This window comes from Ambystoma mexicanum, chromosome 8 (assembly GCF_040938575.1).
Source record: "Ambystoma mexicanum isolate Mex_15411 chromosome 8, UKY_AmexF1_1, whole genome shotgun sequence".
Taxonomy (NCBI): domain Eukaryota; kingdom Metazoa; phylum Chordata; class Amphibia; order Caudata; family Ambystomatidae; genus Ambystoma; species Ambystoma mexicanum.
The window spans coordinates 1,191,120,581-1,191,139,993 of record NC_090929.1 but is presented as its reverse complement, the minus strand read 5'-3'; the positions used below and the strand labels follow the sequence as shown (position 1 = coordinate 1,191,139,993).

General features: G+C 44.4%; 1 protein-coding gene across 2 annotated transcripts in view; it reads left to right on the top strand.

Moving 5' to 3' along the window:
* Positions 1–18,698, top strand: part of PTEN (phosphatase and tensin homolog) — a 791,199-nt gene extending 772,501 nt beyond the window's left edge. For both annotated transcript variants that reach the window (XM_069611282.1, XM_069611283.1), the window contains one exon: positions 15,041–18,698. In XM_069611282.1, the coding sequence (XP_069467383.1) occupies positions 15,041–15,226 (186 nt within the window). In that variant the 3' untranslated portion in view covers positions 15,227–18,698. The remainder of the gene's footprint in view (positions 1–15,040) is intronic.
* The last annotated feature ends 715 nt before the right edge of the window (positions 18,699–19,413 follow it).

The window sequence follows — 19,413 nt, the reverse complement described above, 5'->3', positions numbered from 1 at the left end:
CCCAGGCCGGAGGACCCGCATCCCGGCCCGTCGGGAAGTCCTCAGAGCAAACGACGGAGGACCCACTCTCCTCCGCCCGCCCCCGTAAGGCCTACAGTTCCCTCCTCATCCTCCCACGAGTCGGGAGATGACGGTGCGTTGGGATCGACGACGGGATCTGAGGGCGACGACGACGAAACGGGTCTCCCGTCTCCCGTCGCACGGGCCTCGCCGCCCGACGAGATTGGCTCATTCCACGCCATGATCGCCAGGGCGTCCGAATTGTTTTAGCTCTGCCCGGAGGAGCAGAGAAAGGAAGGTTTCCTCTATCAGCGCCGGGAGGCCAAGAGGAAGACTGTCATCGCGGTGCCCCTAATCGATGACATCTGGGAAGAGGGCCTGTCGGTTCTCAAAAACCCCTCCACGGCACCAGCCAAACGGGACCGGTACGAGAAGAAGTACCGGGTCCCCGAAATCGCTCCCCTTTGCCCCAGGGCCCAGCCAACGCCAGACTCGGTTGTCTCGGCGGCGGCGAAGAAGAAAGCAGCGGGGTCAGGAGCCTCGACGTCGAATTCCCCGCCGGACGGCGAGGGAAAGGTTGGACGCCATGGGGCGGCGGGTCATTTCGTCGGCGGCGACGACGATCAAAGCGGCCAACGCCCTGGCGATCGTGGCCCGTTACGACAGGGAGCTCTGGTTTAAGCTGGCCCCCATATTGGACTTCCTGCCGGACGACAAGAGGTCCAAGGCCCTTGAAATACTGCAGGAGGGCGAGGTGGCGTCGGACCACGCCATAACGGTGGCAACCGATATTGCCGATACCGGGTTCCACCAGCTGGGCAACGGTGTTTGCCTACAATGACGGGGTTTGGCTCCGGGCGACCGACTTCCGTCAGGACGTCCAGACCAGGGTGTTGGACATGTCGTTCGACGGCAGCAACTTGTTCGGGAAGGCGGTGGAGGAATCCCTCCAAGCCATAAAAACGGACACAGAGATGGCCCGCGCCCTAGGAGCCCTTCAGCAACGACGGCCCTTTCGGAGCCCCGGAGGCAGACAGGGTGCCTCCAAGGGATCCAGCGGTGGCCCGTCGTCCTAACGCCAGGCGGCACACTCCTAGTCTCAGGAGGCCTACAGGGGCCGCGGCAAGCAGGGAGCGCCTCGCCGCCGTCGGCAAGGTGGCCAGGGCGGCAAGGCCTCCACCTCCAAGCAGGACTGAGCCGGCCGTGGTCTCGGGCCCCCACCGAAGCACCCCGGTGGGAGTCCGGCTGACGAATTTCGTCGGGGTGTGGAAGTCCATCTCCACCGACCGTTGGGTGCTGGATACCCTGGCAAGAGGACACTCTATCGAATTCCTGAAGAAGTGCCCTGACGTACCACCTGTGGCCAGGAAGGAAAATCACGCCCCGCAACTGCTGTTGGAAGTACGGACGATGCTCAGGAAAGGCGCCATCGAGCTGGTCCGAAGAGGCTCCGGGGTGTACTCAAGGTACTTCCTCGTCAGGAAGAAGACGGGCGGCTGGCGCCCCATCCTGGACCTTCGTCTTTTGAACAAATACATCAGATCACAAAAGTTCAGGATGGTCACCCTCCAGCATGTACTGGGACAGCTGGAGGAGGGCGACTTTCTATCGTTGTTGGACCTGGAGGATGCATACTTCCACGTTCCCATCCTCAAAAGTCACCGAAAGTTCCTCAGGTTCGTCGTCCAGGGACGCCACTACCAATTCAGAGCACTTCCGTTCGGACTGAAGTCGGCCCCCAGGGTCTTTACCAAGTGCCTAGCACCAGTGGCGGCGCGGCGGCGCCTGCAGGGGATTCACGTCTACCCCTACCTGGACGACTGGCTCATCCGCTCAAGGACGAGGGAACTCGCCGTCGAACACACTGCGAGGACCGTCCAGCTACTCACAGATCTGGGATTTGCCATAAACTACCCAAAGTCCCACCTGGTGCCGTCACAGGTGGCCCTGTTTCTGGGAGCGAAGCTCAATACAGTGAGGCGCCTGGCGGCCCCGTCGGAAGAACGGACGAACACCATTCTAGGCAAAGTGCAGCGCCTGCTAGCCACGGACGTGGCCAGGCGGAGGTCCATCAAGTCCCTCCTGGGGGTGATGTCCTCTTGCATCTACCTGGTGCGCCTCTGCAGACTACGGATGCGCCCTCTTCAAGAATTTCTCGACGCCCGTTGGATGCAGGCGACAGGCACCTTCGAAGACGGGGTCCCCCTCAACGAGGGGTTCCGGCGGGCGATTCGGTGGTGGGGCGTTCGAGCGCACCTCACGGCGGGCAAGGACTTTCAGACGCCAGCATACCAGGAGACGGTGACGACGGACGCCTCCCTGGAAGGTTGGGGCGCCCACACCGGAGATCTCCACGCAAGAGGCCTCTGGCTCCCGGAGGAGAGGCTCCTGCACATCTGTCATGATCTCTGCTTCCAAAAGGTCAGGGTTTTCCCAACTCCCTTGGAAGCAGATCCATAACCCAGGTTCCGAGTGCCAACCAGTCCCAATTGGGACCTTTTGGACCCAGTCCTGGCGCCAGTGGCACCAGGCTCATAAATATGCCCAGTCCCAGCGCTGGAAGCGCCAGGCTCATAATGCTTGGGTGGACTTACCTGCAGCAGACCATGCTGCTTACTTGCCTGCCAATTGAGCCTCTGATCCTCTTCTGTTTGGAACTACTTTTCCTGTTGGGTGGGGCTGGAGCCACTCCCTAGAATTAGAACACTGGAACTCTTCTGGAAGGCAGGAACTCTTTTCTTACCAGGAACTCTTTTCTTACTTAGGCGTGGCTGTGGAAGGAGACACTTAAGCACTACTGGAGGCTATTTAAACCACACCCGGTGGATGAATCTTGCTTTGCGTTATTCTGCACCCTCTGCAGCAGGACGCTCATCGTGTCTTCTGCATCCAGTCCTGGGCCTAAGGAAAAAGGCTTACCATCCTGAATCCAGTCTTCAGCAACACCTATAAAGACAAGAAAGAACAGGTTAGCATTCCGGCATCTGAAAGGCAAAGGCTTACCTACTCTTCGTGCGCTCCGGAGGTCTTCACACTGCATTCCGGCATCTGAAAGGCAAAGGCTTACCTACTCTTCGTGCGCTCCGGAGGCCTTCGGCGCTGCATCCGCATCTGAAAGACAAAACAAGGTGCGTTTAAAGACATTGGGGAACTTTAATACTCACGTGCCATTACTCCTTTCCACATCTAATCCAGTGGGTATTCCGGCACCCTGCAGCCGCTCCGGACTCGTACCTGCAAAATAAAAAGACAGAGCGCATCGTGAAGCAGGCAACAAGCGCTTACTCACGTGCTTCCAGGCGCTTCTATTCATCACACGGGCTCCATCTTCAACTCACTTCAGCCCGTCATCCGCCATCGCCGGAACCCTGCAAAACAAGAGACATCATTACTAAAGACTTTAAAAAGACATTTGAATGACTCGAAACTTACCGTTCGTGCAGTAAACGACAGAAAGCAGTCCTCTGAAGTCAAGAGGCCTGCGCTACCTATCCAGTGCAGAAACTGGCTACAGCACCCTGCCCCGAGGCAGATGGAGAGCTCGGCATTCACTTACCTAAGACATCTTACTCTACACGTCAGGCATACAGTGCACAGAGGTCCAGCCCAAAGAGCCAACCGGGTGCTACACATCACCTTTGAAGATACGGTAGTCGCCCAGTCAAGACCGGCGCCTCTGCGAGAATCAGGTGAGCGTTACAACATCAACGTCCTGGAACTCTGAGCTGTGTTCTGGGCTCTCAAATCGTTCCTCCTGTCGCTCAAGGGTAAGGTGGTGCGGATCTTCACGGACAACACCACGACAATGTTTTACATACGGAAGCAGGGAGGCACCAGATCCCCAGCCCTATCCAAGGAGGCACAGGATCTGTGGCACTGGGCGGTCGCCCAGGGGATGTTCCTGGTTCCCTTCCACCTGGCAGGAGAAAGAAACGCCATCGCCGACTCGCTCAGCCGGGAGCTGCGCGCGTGTCACGAGTGGGAACTGTGCCAGGATCAGGTGGACCGACTCTTCCGACGATGGGGCAAACCCCCAAATCGACCTGTTCGCAACAGCGACGAACTCGAAGTGCAAGAGGTTCGCTAGCAGGTTTCCCCAGCCGAGAAGCATGGGCGATGCGTTCTTCCCCTGGGAGGGCCTATACCTGTATGCGTTCCCTCCGTTGCTGCTTCGACTCATCAGCCAGCTCAAGAGGTCCAGGTGCAGGATGATCCTCGTCATGCTGGCGTGGCCGAGGCATATCTGGTTCCCGGACCTTCTGGACTTGTCAACGTCCCCTCCCATCAAGCTGTCGGTGGACACGGACCTTCTCTCCAGAGAAGGAGGCGCCATCTTCCACCACGACCCGGCGTCGCTGAACCTGCAGGCTTGGCTCCTGCAGCGCTAGAGTTTGGAGGCTACGATATACCGGCCGATTGCAGAGAGGTTCTTGCAAAGGCCAGGGCGTCCTCGACTCTCAAATGCTACGGTCATAAGTGGAAGAGGTTCTCTATCTGGTGCCGAGCACAGAAGATCAACCCCCTACGGATTACGGCCCCTCAAGTGCTGCCGTACCTGCTATCGCTGGCAAAGGCTGGGCTAGCCCATGCCTCCATTAAGATTCATCTGGCGGCGATCTCCAGATATACCAGAACCACAGGACGGACGTCCCTGTGGTCCCATCGACTGGTAAAAGAATTTATGAAAGGACTGTTCTGGTCGTTCCCGCCGGTGAAGGCCCCGGCGTGGGAACTTAACGTGGTGCTGACCAGGCTCATGGGGGCCCCCATTAGAGCCGATGCACTCCGCACCGATGAAGTTTGTGTCGTGGAAGACTGCGTTCCTGGTGGCCATTACCTCCGCACGACGAGTGGGAGAGATCCAGGCCCTATCCTGCAAAGCACCGTACTTGACTTTCCAGGCCTCGAGGGTGGTGCTTAGGACGCACCCCTCCTTTATGCCGAAGGTGCCGTCGGACTTCCAGCTTAACGAGCCCTTGGTGTTGCCCGTTTTCTTCCCGTCTCCTTCGTCGCCGGCCGAGAGGACTTTGCACTCGCTGGATGTGGCTAGAGCGCTGAAGTTCTACGTGGACCGCACAAAGAGTTTCCGGAGGATATCACAGCTGTTCGTGAACTTTGAACCTGTGAATCAAGGGAAGGCTCTCTCGAAGTCTTCTATTTCCAGATGGCTCTCCGGCTGCATCATGCACTGTCACCGGTTGGCTAACCAACCGCTGCCAGGCCGTCCGAAAGCCCATTCGACCAGAGCGATCGCTGCTACTACGGCGTTCTTATCTGGTGTGCCCCTGCTGGACATCTGCAGGGCTGCTACGTGGAGGTCGACGCACACCTTCACAAGATTCTACTGCGTCGATCGGTATTCCAGGGAGGAGTCCAGGGTCGGCCAGGCAGTGCTGCGCAACCTGTTCGCTTAAGGTGAGCCTGGTGAGGAGGTAAGAGATGCTTAATGTTGAGTTTTTTGTATTGCTTAATGTTGAGCCTTTTGCCACCCCCCGTGGTTGTGCATGTGTGTACTGCTATTTATTCTTATATTCATGAGCATGTGAATCCATGCCAGACCCCATGCTGGAGAAGCAACAATTTACTTACCTGTAACTGTTGTTCTCCAGCATGGGTCTGGCATGGATTCACATGCGAACCCTTCCACCTACCCCTCTGCGGCTCTTCACTTGGTCATACTGCCACTTCACGTGCTACCAAATCTGAAGATGGCTGCCAGAGGCGGGGCTTAGGTAGAGGGCAGTCATTGGCTGTGTCAGTATGATGCAGAGGTCAGTGATTGGTCACTACTACGAAAGACAGATCAGAAACGAAACTGATACTGATTTTTTTTCTTTACCGAGGATTCCCAGCCTGACGACGGGGAATATTCATGAGCATGTGAAACCATGCCAGAACCATGCTGGAGAACAACAGTTACAAGTAAGTAACTTGTTCCCTCTCCTTTTGCCATTACTTGACCACTTGGATCAACCAGTTATTCAATCTGATGTTCCATTACCATACAAATCATTAGAAGGCTTCCATAAGATCCAATAAGCTTCCTCCTTGCCCTTTCTTCGAAACATGCCCTGTTCAAGATCCGGTAAAATCAGTACATTATTAATCCAACCCTCAACTTGCGGCTTCTTCCTGGTTTTCCACCCTTTCAAAATCTCTTTTGCTGCGATTACAAGGATTTGGTCTATCCAACTCCCATACAGATAAGCCGTTAAGCAACGCCCATTGTTCGCTAACATTAGAACCTGTAATGGTTTTCGTGGGAACTTGATAGATAAGATCATATCCAACCTGTCCAACACCTCACACTAGAAAGCTAGAACTCTGGGACAATACCATAACATATGAAGTAATGTCCCCTTCTCTTTCCCACATCCCCAACATAGGTCGTCAATTGTCAACCCCAAGTTGCACATGCGCTCAGGTGTCCAATATAACCGTCCAAACATTTTTTGATGGATAAGTCGTAGTTTGAGATCCAGCTTACTACTTTGTCCAACCCGCCACACATGCCTCAAAATGTCATCAGTGATATTACAACCTAAATCTACTTCCTGCTTCCGTTTCAAGTTACTCCATGATTCCATCATTGATTCGTTCTCCAGCATGAGCTTCAAGTACGTGGAGACTCTACAGGGCGATAAGCAAAATATGGTCCATCCTGCCGGTTCCTTCTCTATCGGTGCAGAGAACATACTAAAAACCCGGGTCAAGAGACATTCTAACTCCCTATTCCTTTCCTTTCTACCTAAATGAAACCACTCTTGAAGCTCCTCAAAAGACATGTGCCCATCACTTATTAAATCCCCTAGTGTTAAGATCCCCTTTGTAATCCAACTTCGCGAATACAGAGTCCTGTTTCCAAGCTGCAAAGCAGGATTATACCAAATAGACGATTTGTGATTTAAAAACACATTCCCATTAAAATTAGTGAGCCGACATGTCATCAAGTCTTTTGTTACTCTAACAGTTGATAATTTAACAGCCCTTTTAGGTAGCCTTCCCATTGAATAAATACTGTCCAATCGAAACTGTAACAAAGCATCTATCTCAATTGCCAACCAAGTTGGTTCTTGTTCTGTCTCCGTTGTCACATATAGGACCGCATTCTTTAAGATGAATACCCTGTAGTAATTCTCCAAGTTTGGATATTCAAAGCCCCCCTCTTTAGTATTTTGTAATAAAGTAAACTTTGGAATCTTCTGAGCTTTTTCCTTCGCCAAAGAAAGTCTTGAAAAACCATCAATTTCCTTAATAAATTTCTTTGAGAAGCTAAGGGTTATCGATTGCATCATGTATAAGACCTTTGGTAAAAGTGACATTTTAATCGTACTAATCTTTGGCCAGATCCCTAAATCCACCCTTGACCACTTCCTAATATCTTTCCTAAGATTTTCTATTAATCTCGTCACATTAAATCTTACCATCTTTGTATTGTCTTTGATAAGAAAGATCCCCAAATATTTTACATGCATCTCAGACCATCTACAGTTCCATTCAACAAAATCTCCCCTTCTTACAGCCGTTGAAAGCGGGTACACCTCTGTCTTATCCTAATAGATCTTATAACCTGAAAACGTACCCACACTTTCAAAGAATTCCTTAAGAACAACACTCCCCCTTTCGGGATCCGAGAGTACCACCATCCTATCATCAGCGTAAGAAAGCACTTGAACTTTTTTTAGCCCAAAAGTCAGCCCACTTATCCTCTGCTCATTCCGTATCATGGTTACTAATGGTTCCAAAGCAATGTTGAGTAGAAATGGCGATAAAGGACAGCCCTGCCTTGTACCTCTGGCAAGGCGAAAGGTATCCAACAATACATTATTAACCCAGACATGTGCCTTAGCAGAACTATGTAGACAATAAATCATTCCCACAAATCTACTTTCAAAACCCATTCTCTCCATCGTAAATTTCAGGAAGGTCCACTTCACCCTGTCAAATGCTTTCTCAGCATCCATAAAAACCAGAGCAGCATTGACAAGTTCATTGCGATGAAAACTTATTATATCCACCAGTGTCTTGATGTTATATCCAAATCTATTCTTCATGAACCCCACTTGAGATTCATGAATTATTTTCCCAATACATCCACTCAATCTATTTGCCATTATTTTGGTAAATAAGTTGATGTCCACATTCAACAAGGAAATCGGCCTGTAATTCCTGCACTTTCTATTGTCTCTCCCTTCCTTTGGTATTACTGTAATCATGGCCTTAGTCATTGACACAATTTGTCTCCTTTTAAGAAGGAATTAAACAACTTACATAAAACTGGGGCTAAAAAGTTATAAAATGTCCCATAGAATTCTACTGCCAACAAAACCATCAATTTCAATATCCGCTTCTAAAGCCTTATTATTCAATGATAGTTTCTTCATGTCAATATGTTCAAACAGACTCTCCTGAGCCTGTCTCGACACTGATTCTTCCTCTGTATATCATTTTTCATAATTTTTAAAACCTGCTCAGATCTCAGTACTCTTCCACAATAAGTGATTATTTTCATCCTCAATTACTTGAACAAAAAATCTCCCACTCATACCCTTCAAACTATTTGCTGACAATCGCCCACTTTTTTCACCAGTTTCCCAATATCTTTGTCTCGTGAAAAATAGACCCCGTTCTGCCATCAAATTTGTTGCACTTGCCAAAGTTTCCAGAACATGATTCATCTCAAACCTATCCTTCGCTTTTCCTAAACAAGCATATTTTTGTTGCAGATTTGACAATTTTGCTTCCAACATGTTTAGCTCACTCACAGATTTCTTCCTAAGGCGTGAAGTCCAATTAATCATATCTCCTCTAATAGTTGCTTTAAAACTATCCCATACAATCCTTTGATCAGCTGAGCCCTCATATATCTCAAATAATTGGGTCATATTAGATAGTAATCCTTTTACTGCGTCCTTCTCCTCCAATATCCCCATCTTTAATCTCCATTTCCTAAATGATGGAACCTCTACATCCATCTGCAAACAAAGGTCAACTGGCGCATGATCTGAGATTTCCCTCTCTAGAATATTAACCTCAGGAGTCTTGTCCATTAACGCCTTAGTGATCAATATATAGTCTAATCTAGAGAAAGAATCGTGTACTGGAGAAAATAACGTTAATTCCTTTTCTGAAGGATGTAGCTCCCTCCATACATCAATCATTTGGAGAAAATAATCAAATTCCTTACAAGCATCACCATGCATTTCACATAAGTTTTTTTTAAATGGTATTTCAAAACTCTTATCTGCCAAACACAGCCCATAAATGCATCCTAAAGTAATTTTCTCTTTGTATATTACATCTGCAAAGATCATGCGGCCCTCTCCATCCATCACTACCTTAGCAACCTTATATTGTAAACCATTTCTAAACAAAATACTTACCCCTCTGGAGTTGATTGGATAACAATTCGATAGAAATGTATTATATCTTGTTAGTCAGCCCTTGCCTAGTCTCATCCACCAAATGTGTTTTTTGTAAAAGGACTATGTCAGCTCTAGCCCCCCATAATCGGTATCCCTACAAAATATCCCCACCAAAAATATTGCTATACATATGGCCGTTTGTCTCGCCATAGGCGATATTTTTGGGGGGGATATTTTGTGGGAGCAGGGGTTGCGGTAGTGTCCTCTGCACATTTTAAAATAATGCGGGGGTGTCCCCCACAGGGTCCATGGGCCAATATTGCTGCAAAAATATGGCGATATATTCTTATTGCGATATTTTTGCGGGGATATTAACACATGGATTCCCATAACCTTGCCATCACTTTCTTTATTATTCTAGGGCAATTCAAGCCCTTCACATTCCATGTTACTATAATCAAGTCATTCATTCCCATTTCAACCTATCTTCAATTTTCCACTAACTCACTGTTTAACCAGATGGTAGTCAAAAACACCTCCATACTCATCACATATAACAATTATCTCGACTATATATGTTGTAAGTATACGAGTAAAAGCTCCAAAATCTCCAAACATCAGCAAAACAAATCTAAGCAAGCCGTCAACGTAGATACAGATATACAACATGAAGACAAACAAACCAAACACCCACAAGCCAAGACATGGAAACGTAAAACAAAAAAGATCACAAGATTGAATCCTGGAGAAATCCCCCAGGTGACTATTGAATACCAATCACCTCTGTGCAACCCATATTCAAACCCAATCCCTCCAAGATTGTGCCTACCATGTTTTAAAACAAGTACTTTTGTTACTGTTATCGCTCCAATGCTAAAAATGCAATAAAGACTAATTATTAAAATGTTTATCGTCGTATGCAGAATAAAAATGGTTCTCAACTGAAATTAATGAAGCCACCCAGAAAAGGTCCTATAACCAAGTTCAAACATTGCCTACATATAAAAATTTCAACCACCATTTTGCTTCATTCTCTCTCTCTCTCTCGATATTACCCCTATAGTCTTGTTCCAGGGAGCCCTAAATTAAAAACTAACATTCAGCCATATAATTAAATGAGTGGTCAGTTAGCCAGCTACTCAAAGCATTAAAGGGTCAATTCTCTTTCTCCTCTGTCGGATTCCCTAATAATATTCAGCTGGAATTAACATCCCACAGTAAAACTCAATGCCTGTAGAATGTCACATTCCTATAACACCAATATACTTCAGTATACACCTCACCTCCTGTAACCCAGTCAAGGTATCTACATTGAAGAATATAGGTTAAACCCCTATGCTTCAGTACCCTTCTATATGCCCTGCAGAATGATGGGTGCACCATATAAATAATATGAGGTCAAATCATACGGAGTTAACAATAGTAGTAAACGCATTGAAAATTCAGGATGCGCACACAAGTTTCCTATCCGTTGTTGACCCTCCATAATAAACATATCATATCATATCCATCTGCAGATTACACCCCTTACAGGCTCGGTACACTCCTCACACATCCTGTTTACTTAATACATCTAACTGCATCCCCATTATATCCTGCTATCAGCTGGGCATATGTATTAATCCTATAAACTGCTGCTTCCAAACCCATTAATAAACTTCGTTCCGCATTAGTTGTCTGTCTATCTTGGTTAATCCACTTGCGTCCGTGAATTTCAATGATGCTTTTATGATGCATATTCAGTTTACAATAAAGTTTCTGGTAGTTCTGGCATTTTAAAAGCGCCACACTCAAGCAACAGGGCGAGATCTGCTCTGTGACTGTAACCGTGCATGATAATCCTTCATTAACTGGCAACGTGCAGTAACCCCAGCAACAAGCGCACTGCACCACGTGCAGTGCATTGACATTTTTAATACACCTTTCTGATTGATGCAAAATACATATTCAATTAGTAACATGAAAGGATGAAGTGTAAACAGACAATGTGGTGGAAATTCGACTGCTTTAAAAAGATAGGATGTTTCTGTGAAGTATCTTCATGTTGTGTGCCATATTAGATAGCCAGTGGTTCGATCGAAGAATTGCACTGTTACATTGGCATTTTGATTATTCTTGCCACATTTACATCTCAAGCTGCTGTCTTTGTTAACTAGCTATGCGATAGCGCAAGAGGTTTATTCCTGGTGTCTCTGCGTGTGCGTAGTTTTCACTTTGGTGCAGTGCAGACTTTCTGTGCAACTGTCTAAATTGTTATTTTCAGCAGCCAGTAAGCAAGGTGACACTGCATCAATGCAGCTACTTCGTCGGCGGTTTGGAATCTTGCCTTCAATGTGATTGTATATTCTTCCCAACGTATCACGTAACCGAGCACTGCTTTCCCCAATATGGTGGAGAATGCATTTTTGAATTGAAGTTGATTTTAGGCTAATGCAGACCAAAATGTATTGTATATTATGGCCGTAAAGATCGTCGGAATACTTAGCAGACTTTTCTAAAAGTGTTTGCTTTACTCCTGGACAATGCGCATTCATATGGCTTTGATGTGACTTAGTTGAAGTATCTGTTCGTTTGAAGGTTAATGCTGCTATCTTTAAATACACTTTGCAATTCGCATCATATACATAGTTCGGACCCCGACTGCGGCACAGTTAACAAGAATGTTAATACTACGGTAAGAGTCTAAAGTTCTGCCGTTTTTACCAAGCACAGTACACAAACTCGCTGCAACACAAAGCAAGGAGCCATCGTTTCTTTAGTTCGGATCGCGTAACAACCGGCATACGGAAATCTGTCATTCTAAATCTTACGTGACTCACGTTACCCAGTAATGTGTTCGGTCCTTTCCTTCAACCCCAACAATGCTATCCACCCCTCCATTTCACGCACGTATTTCAAAGGAATACCATTTTAAAAACGGATTCAACAGCAATCCAAACATACTATTAGCAAAATACAATTAAACATTACAAAGTTAATAAAATAAGCATGAAATTAAAAATAAATGTAGAGTCAGAAGTCAAAATAAAAACCAAAATCCCATCATATCTTCTTCTTTGATATAGATCCTGCACTGTGAATGGGTGGTCTAAATCCGTGAGAAACGCCTCAGCCCCTTGGTGATCTGAAAAGGAGTGCACTGTACCAATTTTTACCACCCTCAATATCGCTGGATAGATCATGTAACACTTCAAATGCTTCCCTTTCGCCTTCTCCTTGGCAGCATTAAATGCTTTTCTTTTTTCCAGTATATCACGACTTGGGTCTCCAAAGATCATTTTGAGGCTTCCCCATGAAAAATCACCTTTTTCCCTTGCCTTCTTTAACACCAACTCTCGCACTGGGAACCTTAAAAATGTTATGATGGAATGCTGAGGCTGCTGTCCTGGTGATGGTTTAGGACCCAAGGATCTGTGCCCTTTCAATTTCCGGGGGAGTTTTAGGGTCAAGATTGAGCAATTTAATCAAAGCTTGTTCCAAAATGTCTGTAGGGCAACCTTGCTCAATATTTTCTGGAAATTCAGCCACCCGGATATTATTTATCCTAGAGAAATTCTCCTGTTCAGAGCACTTAAGTCAGTTTTTCCACTTGAGCCTGCAGATCCTTTATCTGTATAGCCATTTTCTGGGAGTCATCACTCATCACGGTTAGATGACCTTCCATAGTGGTAACTGTTGCTGACAGTTCATTATATCTGTCCTCAGAAGCCAAAAGAGAGGACTTAATATCAGCTTTGTCTGTAGTCACTTTAATCTAGAGTTCCATCAATTTATCTTCTCTCTTTTCAGAGTTAGTCTCCTTTCCCTCTTAAATGGTTGTGAATCTCCTGAATTGTCTTCAGCCATTGTAGTGAATTTAAAGAGAGAGATGAAGGGCAGGCACAGGAACTCTGCCTTCAGGCAGCCATCCCTGGAGTTGCAGGTTCTAGAATCTCAAAGGTTGCAACTTTAACTGCAGTCGAGAACAACCTCAACCACTCCAGCCACAATGGATTTTAACTCCTGCTGCTATTTTCGAACAAAGAGTAAGCAAGGCCTCCATTTTGGAAAGAATTAAATTAACTGAGGGAGACATTATTTCTTCTCCAACAAAAGAAGAATGTCTAGAGGAAGCTGATACAACATCAGCAAAGTCCCTTCCACTGTAGGATGATTCCGACTCAGACGCCAATGCTTCCAAGTTGGAACTTGCTGAGGTATTGGAGCCAAGTTAGCCGAACTAGGTCCCAAAGAATTTCTCTTGAGGCACTTACAAAAGTGAACAAGGAAGCCATTGTGGTATATGGATGGCAAACTGTGTTTAGAGCTGCTGTTAAGATTGTCCACCGGCTCATTGGGAGGAAGTAGTTCTAATACAGCATCCTCAACAGCTAGAGAAATTATGATGGTATAATGGGTACCGGGGCCTGCTGCGCCACCGCGGACACATTAAGAAAGCCAGTAATTTTCGATGGAAATATAACTGCCATTTTTAGTTTGTCCTTTTTAACTATTTTAGGGCAGGACACTTAATTTGGCTCATTAATGTTTAGCAGGACTTCTTAATAGTTTCCGCGATTTTGAGGCTTCACTACGAAGACCATATCTTTTCGTAGTTTTCATAGCTGCAGTAGGCAATAAAGTGATAATACACAGAAGCTTCTGGGTGGGCAGGTGGTTTTGCTGCAGTGGGTACAGTAAGAATTTGCCACCCCCAAGAGGACCGGGCCTAAATGCCAACTCAACTTAATAAGAAGGGGGATAACCCAAACAATGTGCCCAGTGCAAATACTGCTACGTGGCGCGAGGTGCGATATGCACTACCCCACAACCCTAGGCGGCGCTCATTTAAAAAGGGGCTCTGTCACACCTTAAGGTTTATTGCCACCGTAATTGTGACCGAGAATTCACATTTGGATGCATTCTGGAATGTTGGATGCATCAGAAGCAAGCCCATCCAAAATGGCAAAAAGCCACAACAGTGGCCTTTCAGAGGCTGATGTCATGGGCCATGTATCAAAGCACTTGACCTGACTACTCCATCTGAAAACATTGTCGGCACGTGAGCACACAGGCCAATGCCTCTTTTGGCAAGGCCTCCCTGAAACGTTTCTTAAGATAGTTGAGGTTTGGTCCTTCTAGAATGGCTTCATGCTTTACAAGTTCCCAAAAATATGGAGGGACAAGACTTGGGAGTAAGAAAGTTACCTTATTGACTACTGTAGTCCTATTCCATAGTCCCTTTTACACCATGCGACCGAAACTCAGGCTCCCATATGAACTAAGTAGCAAGCATCTGGTCGTTATGTGATGAAAGGGACTGTTGGGCAGTGTCTGAGGCTGGTGTCTGTGGGGCAACATGTCCAGGTTCCCAAGCCTAAGATCATGCATATTGCTTTGCAAATGACCGGTACTGTCCCGATGGGATGGGAGGGGCACACAGAAATATGGAGGAAAGGGGACTATGAATTAGGAGGACAGTAGTCATGGTGAGTAAAGTTTTTTTTTTTTTAAAGTAATGCTGAATATTTCATATGCCTTAACAGGGACTGAACACTAAGTAGAAATACATCAATACATGCGTGCTCCAACTTGTTTCTCTGATCAAAATGTTGCATTTTACATTGTTTACAAATTTCTTGTCTTTTGGCAGCCATAGCTATATTGTAATCTTGTATCCTCATTTCTTTGCATAGGTAAAGTTGTATTTCACCAAAACTGTAGAAGAGCCAACAAACTCTGAGGCGAGCAGTTCAACTTCAGTAACGCCGGATGTTAGTGACAATGAACCTGATCATTATAGGTACTCGGACACCACTGACTCTGATCCTGAAAATGAACCTTTTGATGAAGATCAGCATACGCAGATTACAAAAGTCTGAATATTTTTTTATCTGGGGGAAAAAAAACCACAAAGGAAAGACAAACTTGAATAAACTGAAAAACAAGGACCTTTTTTAAATGGCAGTGTAACATTGTCAGATTACCAGTTATAGGAACAATTATTTTCCTGACCAATCTTGTTTTGCCCATACAGCCAGTGGGTTATGACACTGTTGTCCAGTTTAACAAAAAAAAAGGGTGCCTAGCTATGTTATGTGCATACCTTTTTGTGTCAAAAGACATTTAAATATCAATTAGGAAATAACAAAGATGGCACTTTCCCATTTTATTCCAGTTTTATAAAAGTGGAGACCGATCAGATGTGTATATGTAGGAAATGTTCCTTTTGTGTTCTGTCACAAACTGAAGTTGCTTTCTGCGCTTGTACAGGTTCATGTCCTGCCCCTTCACGCTTGTGGCAACAGATAAGTCTACAGTTGGCTGGGAAGTTTGCAAATGTTGTTCTCCAGTTCTACTGCATGTATTTCAGACAGTAAATGGAAAGAAATGCTCAACCAAGGAAGAGTTACTCTGGATCAAATACCATCTCCAGCTACTTACATGCACCTTTCCTTAGCATGCATTATTGTTAATCCTGGACATTTGAAGAATCGGCCGCTGTCGCTGCTTGATGTTTGTGCATTTTTTTTAAAGCATAATGGTGCTAGAAAAAGACAGCCAGAAGGAGCGATTCTGTAAGGGGTACAACGAACTTTCCACATCATTATAACATCTACAAATGAAGGGATTAAAGAACTATTTCAGGGGTCATGAATTAGAAACAACAATGACAACCATAAAATTGTGGAAGCTGTCAATTCATACTCAGATTGAAACAATTATTCTGAAGAAGAAACTATGCTGACAGTGACAAATTAACTGATTTTTTTTCAGTTGTAGAGACTGCTCAATCTCCGGCGTAGTCCAGGGCCAGTGCTGAAATTCAGATGCTGTTAGTGCATATACATCCAACATTTTACAGTTATTTTATATCTTTTCCATTCGTTTGCCTGCTCTGAATGCTTCATGTGCTGCCTGCAAGCTTTTTTTCCTCATTTAACAAACTCAATTTGTGTCGGTGCCCGGGAAGTTCAAATATGAGATTCTAACAGTAAAGGTTGGTTTTTAAGGATTTGTGATACATCTATCTATTCAATCAAAAGGCTGCCAGCAGTTCCCACCCTCCCTTTTGACCTTACACATTCTATTACAATGAGTTTTGCAGTTTTGCACACTTTTTTTTTAAATGTCGTTAACTGTTAGGGAATTTTACTTGAATGTTTCGTACCTGCAATGTAATTTTTTTTACATTATACATGGTGAAAAAAGAAAGCCAGTGTCGTAATACATTTTCAACACTGCAGATATATAAAGATTTGTACTTTGAAATAGAAATCGTCCCCAATTATTCTTTATCCTATGTTTGCTATTAAAAGAATGGAATTCTACAGTGACAGTGTTGTATCATTTGTTAATATGGAAATTGCCAGGTCTCCAATTTGACCTTCTTGTTAGGATACCTCCATAATTTCGTCATGGCCAGATTGCAGAGCCTTGTACAACTACATTTGTGTTTTATACTGGATGATCGTTCCTAAACTAACCTTTCATGCTTTCATTTTAATTTCTACGTAAACCATGTGTTCTCTTAATACTTCTCTGTATTTTTAACTTTGATCTTCGTCTTTTTGCCTTGACATTACACATGTTGGTGCCGACTGGTTCTTGACAGTGCTCTTATTCATTTATAGGCTGACCTGCCTAGTGCATCACTAGTGATGTGTATGCAATGTATTTAGTGAGTGTATGAAAACAGGTGAGGTATTAACTCTTAAAAGATAAAAAAAATTGCCTTGCACGTTCAACAAAATGCATTGAATTTTGCAATATTTCATGTAAGCAGTTCCATTCGGGATTTGTACATTCACATCTGTTTTAAATGTCTGCATTGATGCGGGTCAGGGCATATTTGGGTAACTGAATAATTCACAGGATGTTTTTTAAAATGTTTTCCTCGTTTTTTTGTTTCACCAGCCTATGAATCGTAAACTCACTTTTACTTTCACTTAAAGAATGCCTGTTCACCAGCCTGGATGTGGCCGTAGTTGTGAAATCAGTCAGCGGGATATGCTTTTAAAATGTGGCACTTTTTTTTTTATTTCACTTAAATGGTTGATTTTTCTACTTTTCTTCCTTCCAAATCAACTTGCGCTATCTGATCATTTTTTATTGAAAAGGCAACCTGTTTCTTGTTTGAGGCTTGGACATTAACACTGTTTACAGAATGTCCTAGATTTGGGCTCATGATATTATTGAAACTTGCTTTTTATTGTACAAGTAGGCAAAATTGATAGCAGGTCTTAATGACATTGTGGGCATTTGCACTGTTATTATATTTTTTTTTTGTTCTCCTTGGAATGTGAAGATCTGAAATAGGGTTTTGATTTTGAATGCTTTTGGGAAGCCTGGCCTACATTTTATGGCGTTGTCATTGAAAACTGAAAAATTGCATTTTTATATGGATTTACATATACATATATACTTAGTATATGTATATACAATACTCTCTTTTACTTTCATCCCCATAGATCTTGACAAGAATTACGATGACTGAAAAGTTTTCCAAGCTTTATTGAACTTTATAACAATATTTTGAATTATCTTGAAATGTAACATCCCTTGTTGGATTTTATGCTTTAAAAACCTTAGAATGTGCTGAAACGTGCATCTAAATTTCCATAAGGACATCACTTTAAATTACTCATTGGATCCCAAGATAAGACATTTGTATCCCTGCATTAAATTTCGTAGCTGCAGTTATTCAAGGGCAGTAAATGGCAAAAGCAGTCTTTGCTGTGGCACTGGTTGCAAATCTACCCAGTACGTGGAATTCACAGGCAATATCGAATGTTTCAGCTTTAAAACAATTAGGGTGGCAGTGTGCAAGTTCCATGTCTAGTTCTAGCAAATTGTGCAATATGTTAACGATGCCTGTGGTTGCCACAAAGTGCCTCGTTTTCCTTCTTAAAATACTGTTAAGTGTCATGCATGCTGATGAAGGGGTGGAACTGTGCACTAAAAATGGGCTTTGGGCTGCAGTGTTCGGCAGAGACACACTTTTTCTGTCAGTCCAAATGTTAAATCTTTTTTCATATAGATTGTGTATATATGTATATATGTGTATGTATGTGTGTATATGTATGTGTATATATTTATGTACTCGCATGCATATACACACACACACAATTTCAATCTGTCAAACAGCCTTATTCTGATTTTGCCTCTTCAGATAGTTGTGCAGCAGTGGCTCTGTGTGTAAAGCTATGCACTGAGAAAAAAAGACAACTAAATTACTTGTACAGGATAATGCCTCATACAAATCAGATGTCCATTTGTTATTGTATGTGTGTGTTAACCCTTTCTTAGTGTTATAAACTCCACTTAAAAACCGATTAAAGTCTCATTCTTGTCCCTGTGTTGCTTTATTAAAGATCTGTGTGTATTTTCTTGTGGGATGAGTTGTTGACTTTCTGCATTTCCTTTGGCTCATTGCAAACAGCTACCCTTGTTTTCCAGTGCAGTGTTTTTACTTTCTGTAACAAAGTTCTATATTACAATTTTGAATAGTGCACTCTCGTGCAAATGCTTCGAGCAACTTTATAATAACCAGAATACAAAAGGGCAATTGAGAAAGCCGAATAACGGCATTACAATAAGATGCTAAACAGTTTATGCCTGTTTGTGCAAATATTTTAAGAGCCTTTCTAAAACTTAAAATATGAATATGGATGCAGGTCAATCGATAGTGCATTCCAAGCCTGAGGAGACTCTAATAAAAAGGCTTGATTTGCAAGTCTTGAATGTTTGAACTTTTTACACCCTGGCTGCCAGCCAATCAAGAATCTATGGAGATGTTTAACGTATTGGCAAGTTAGGAAAGTGGACCTAGAACAATTGCGTTCTAAACCAAGAAACAAAGATGAAACTGAATCTGGGTGTGAAGAGTGAGTCAATGTAGTTTAAACAAGATTGGAGAAATGGGAGTCCAATCTCTGGCTATCAGTCTGACTGAAGAATCAAAAAAGGATTTCAAAGGGGCCAATATGTTGACAAGCAATTCTTAATGAATGCGTTACTATGATCTTATCTGTTCTATGACCAGAGCTTGAATAGCGGAACGAAAATC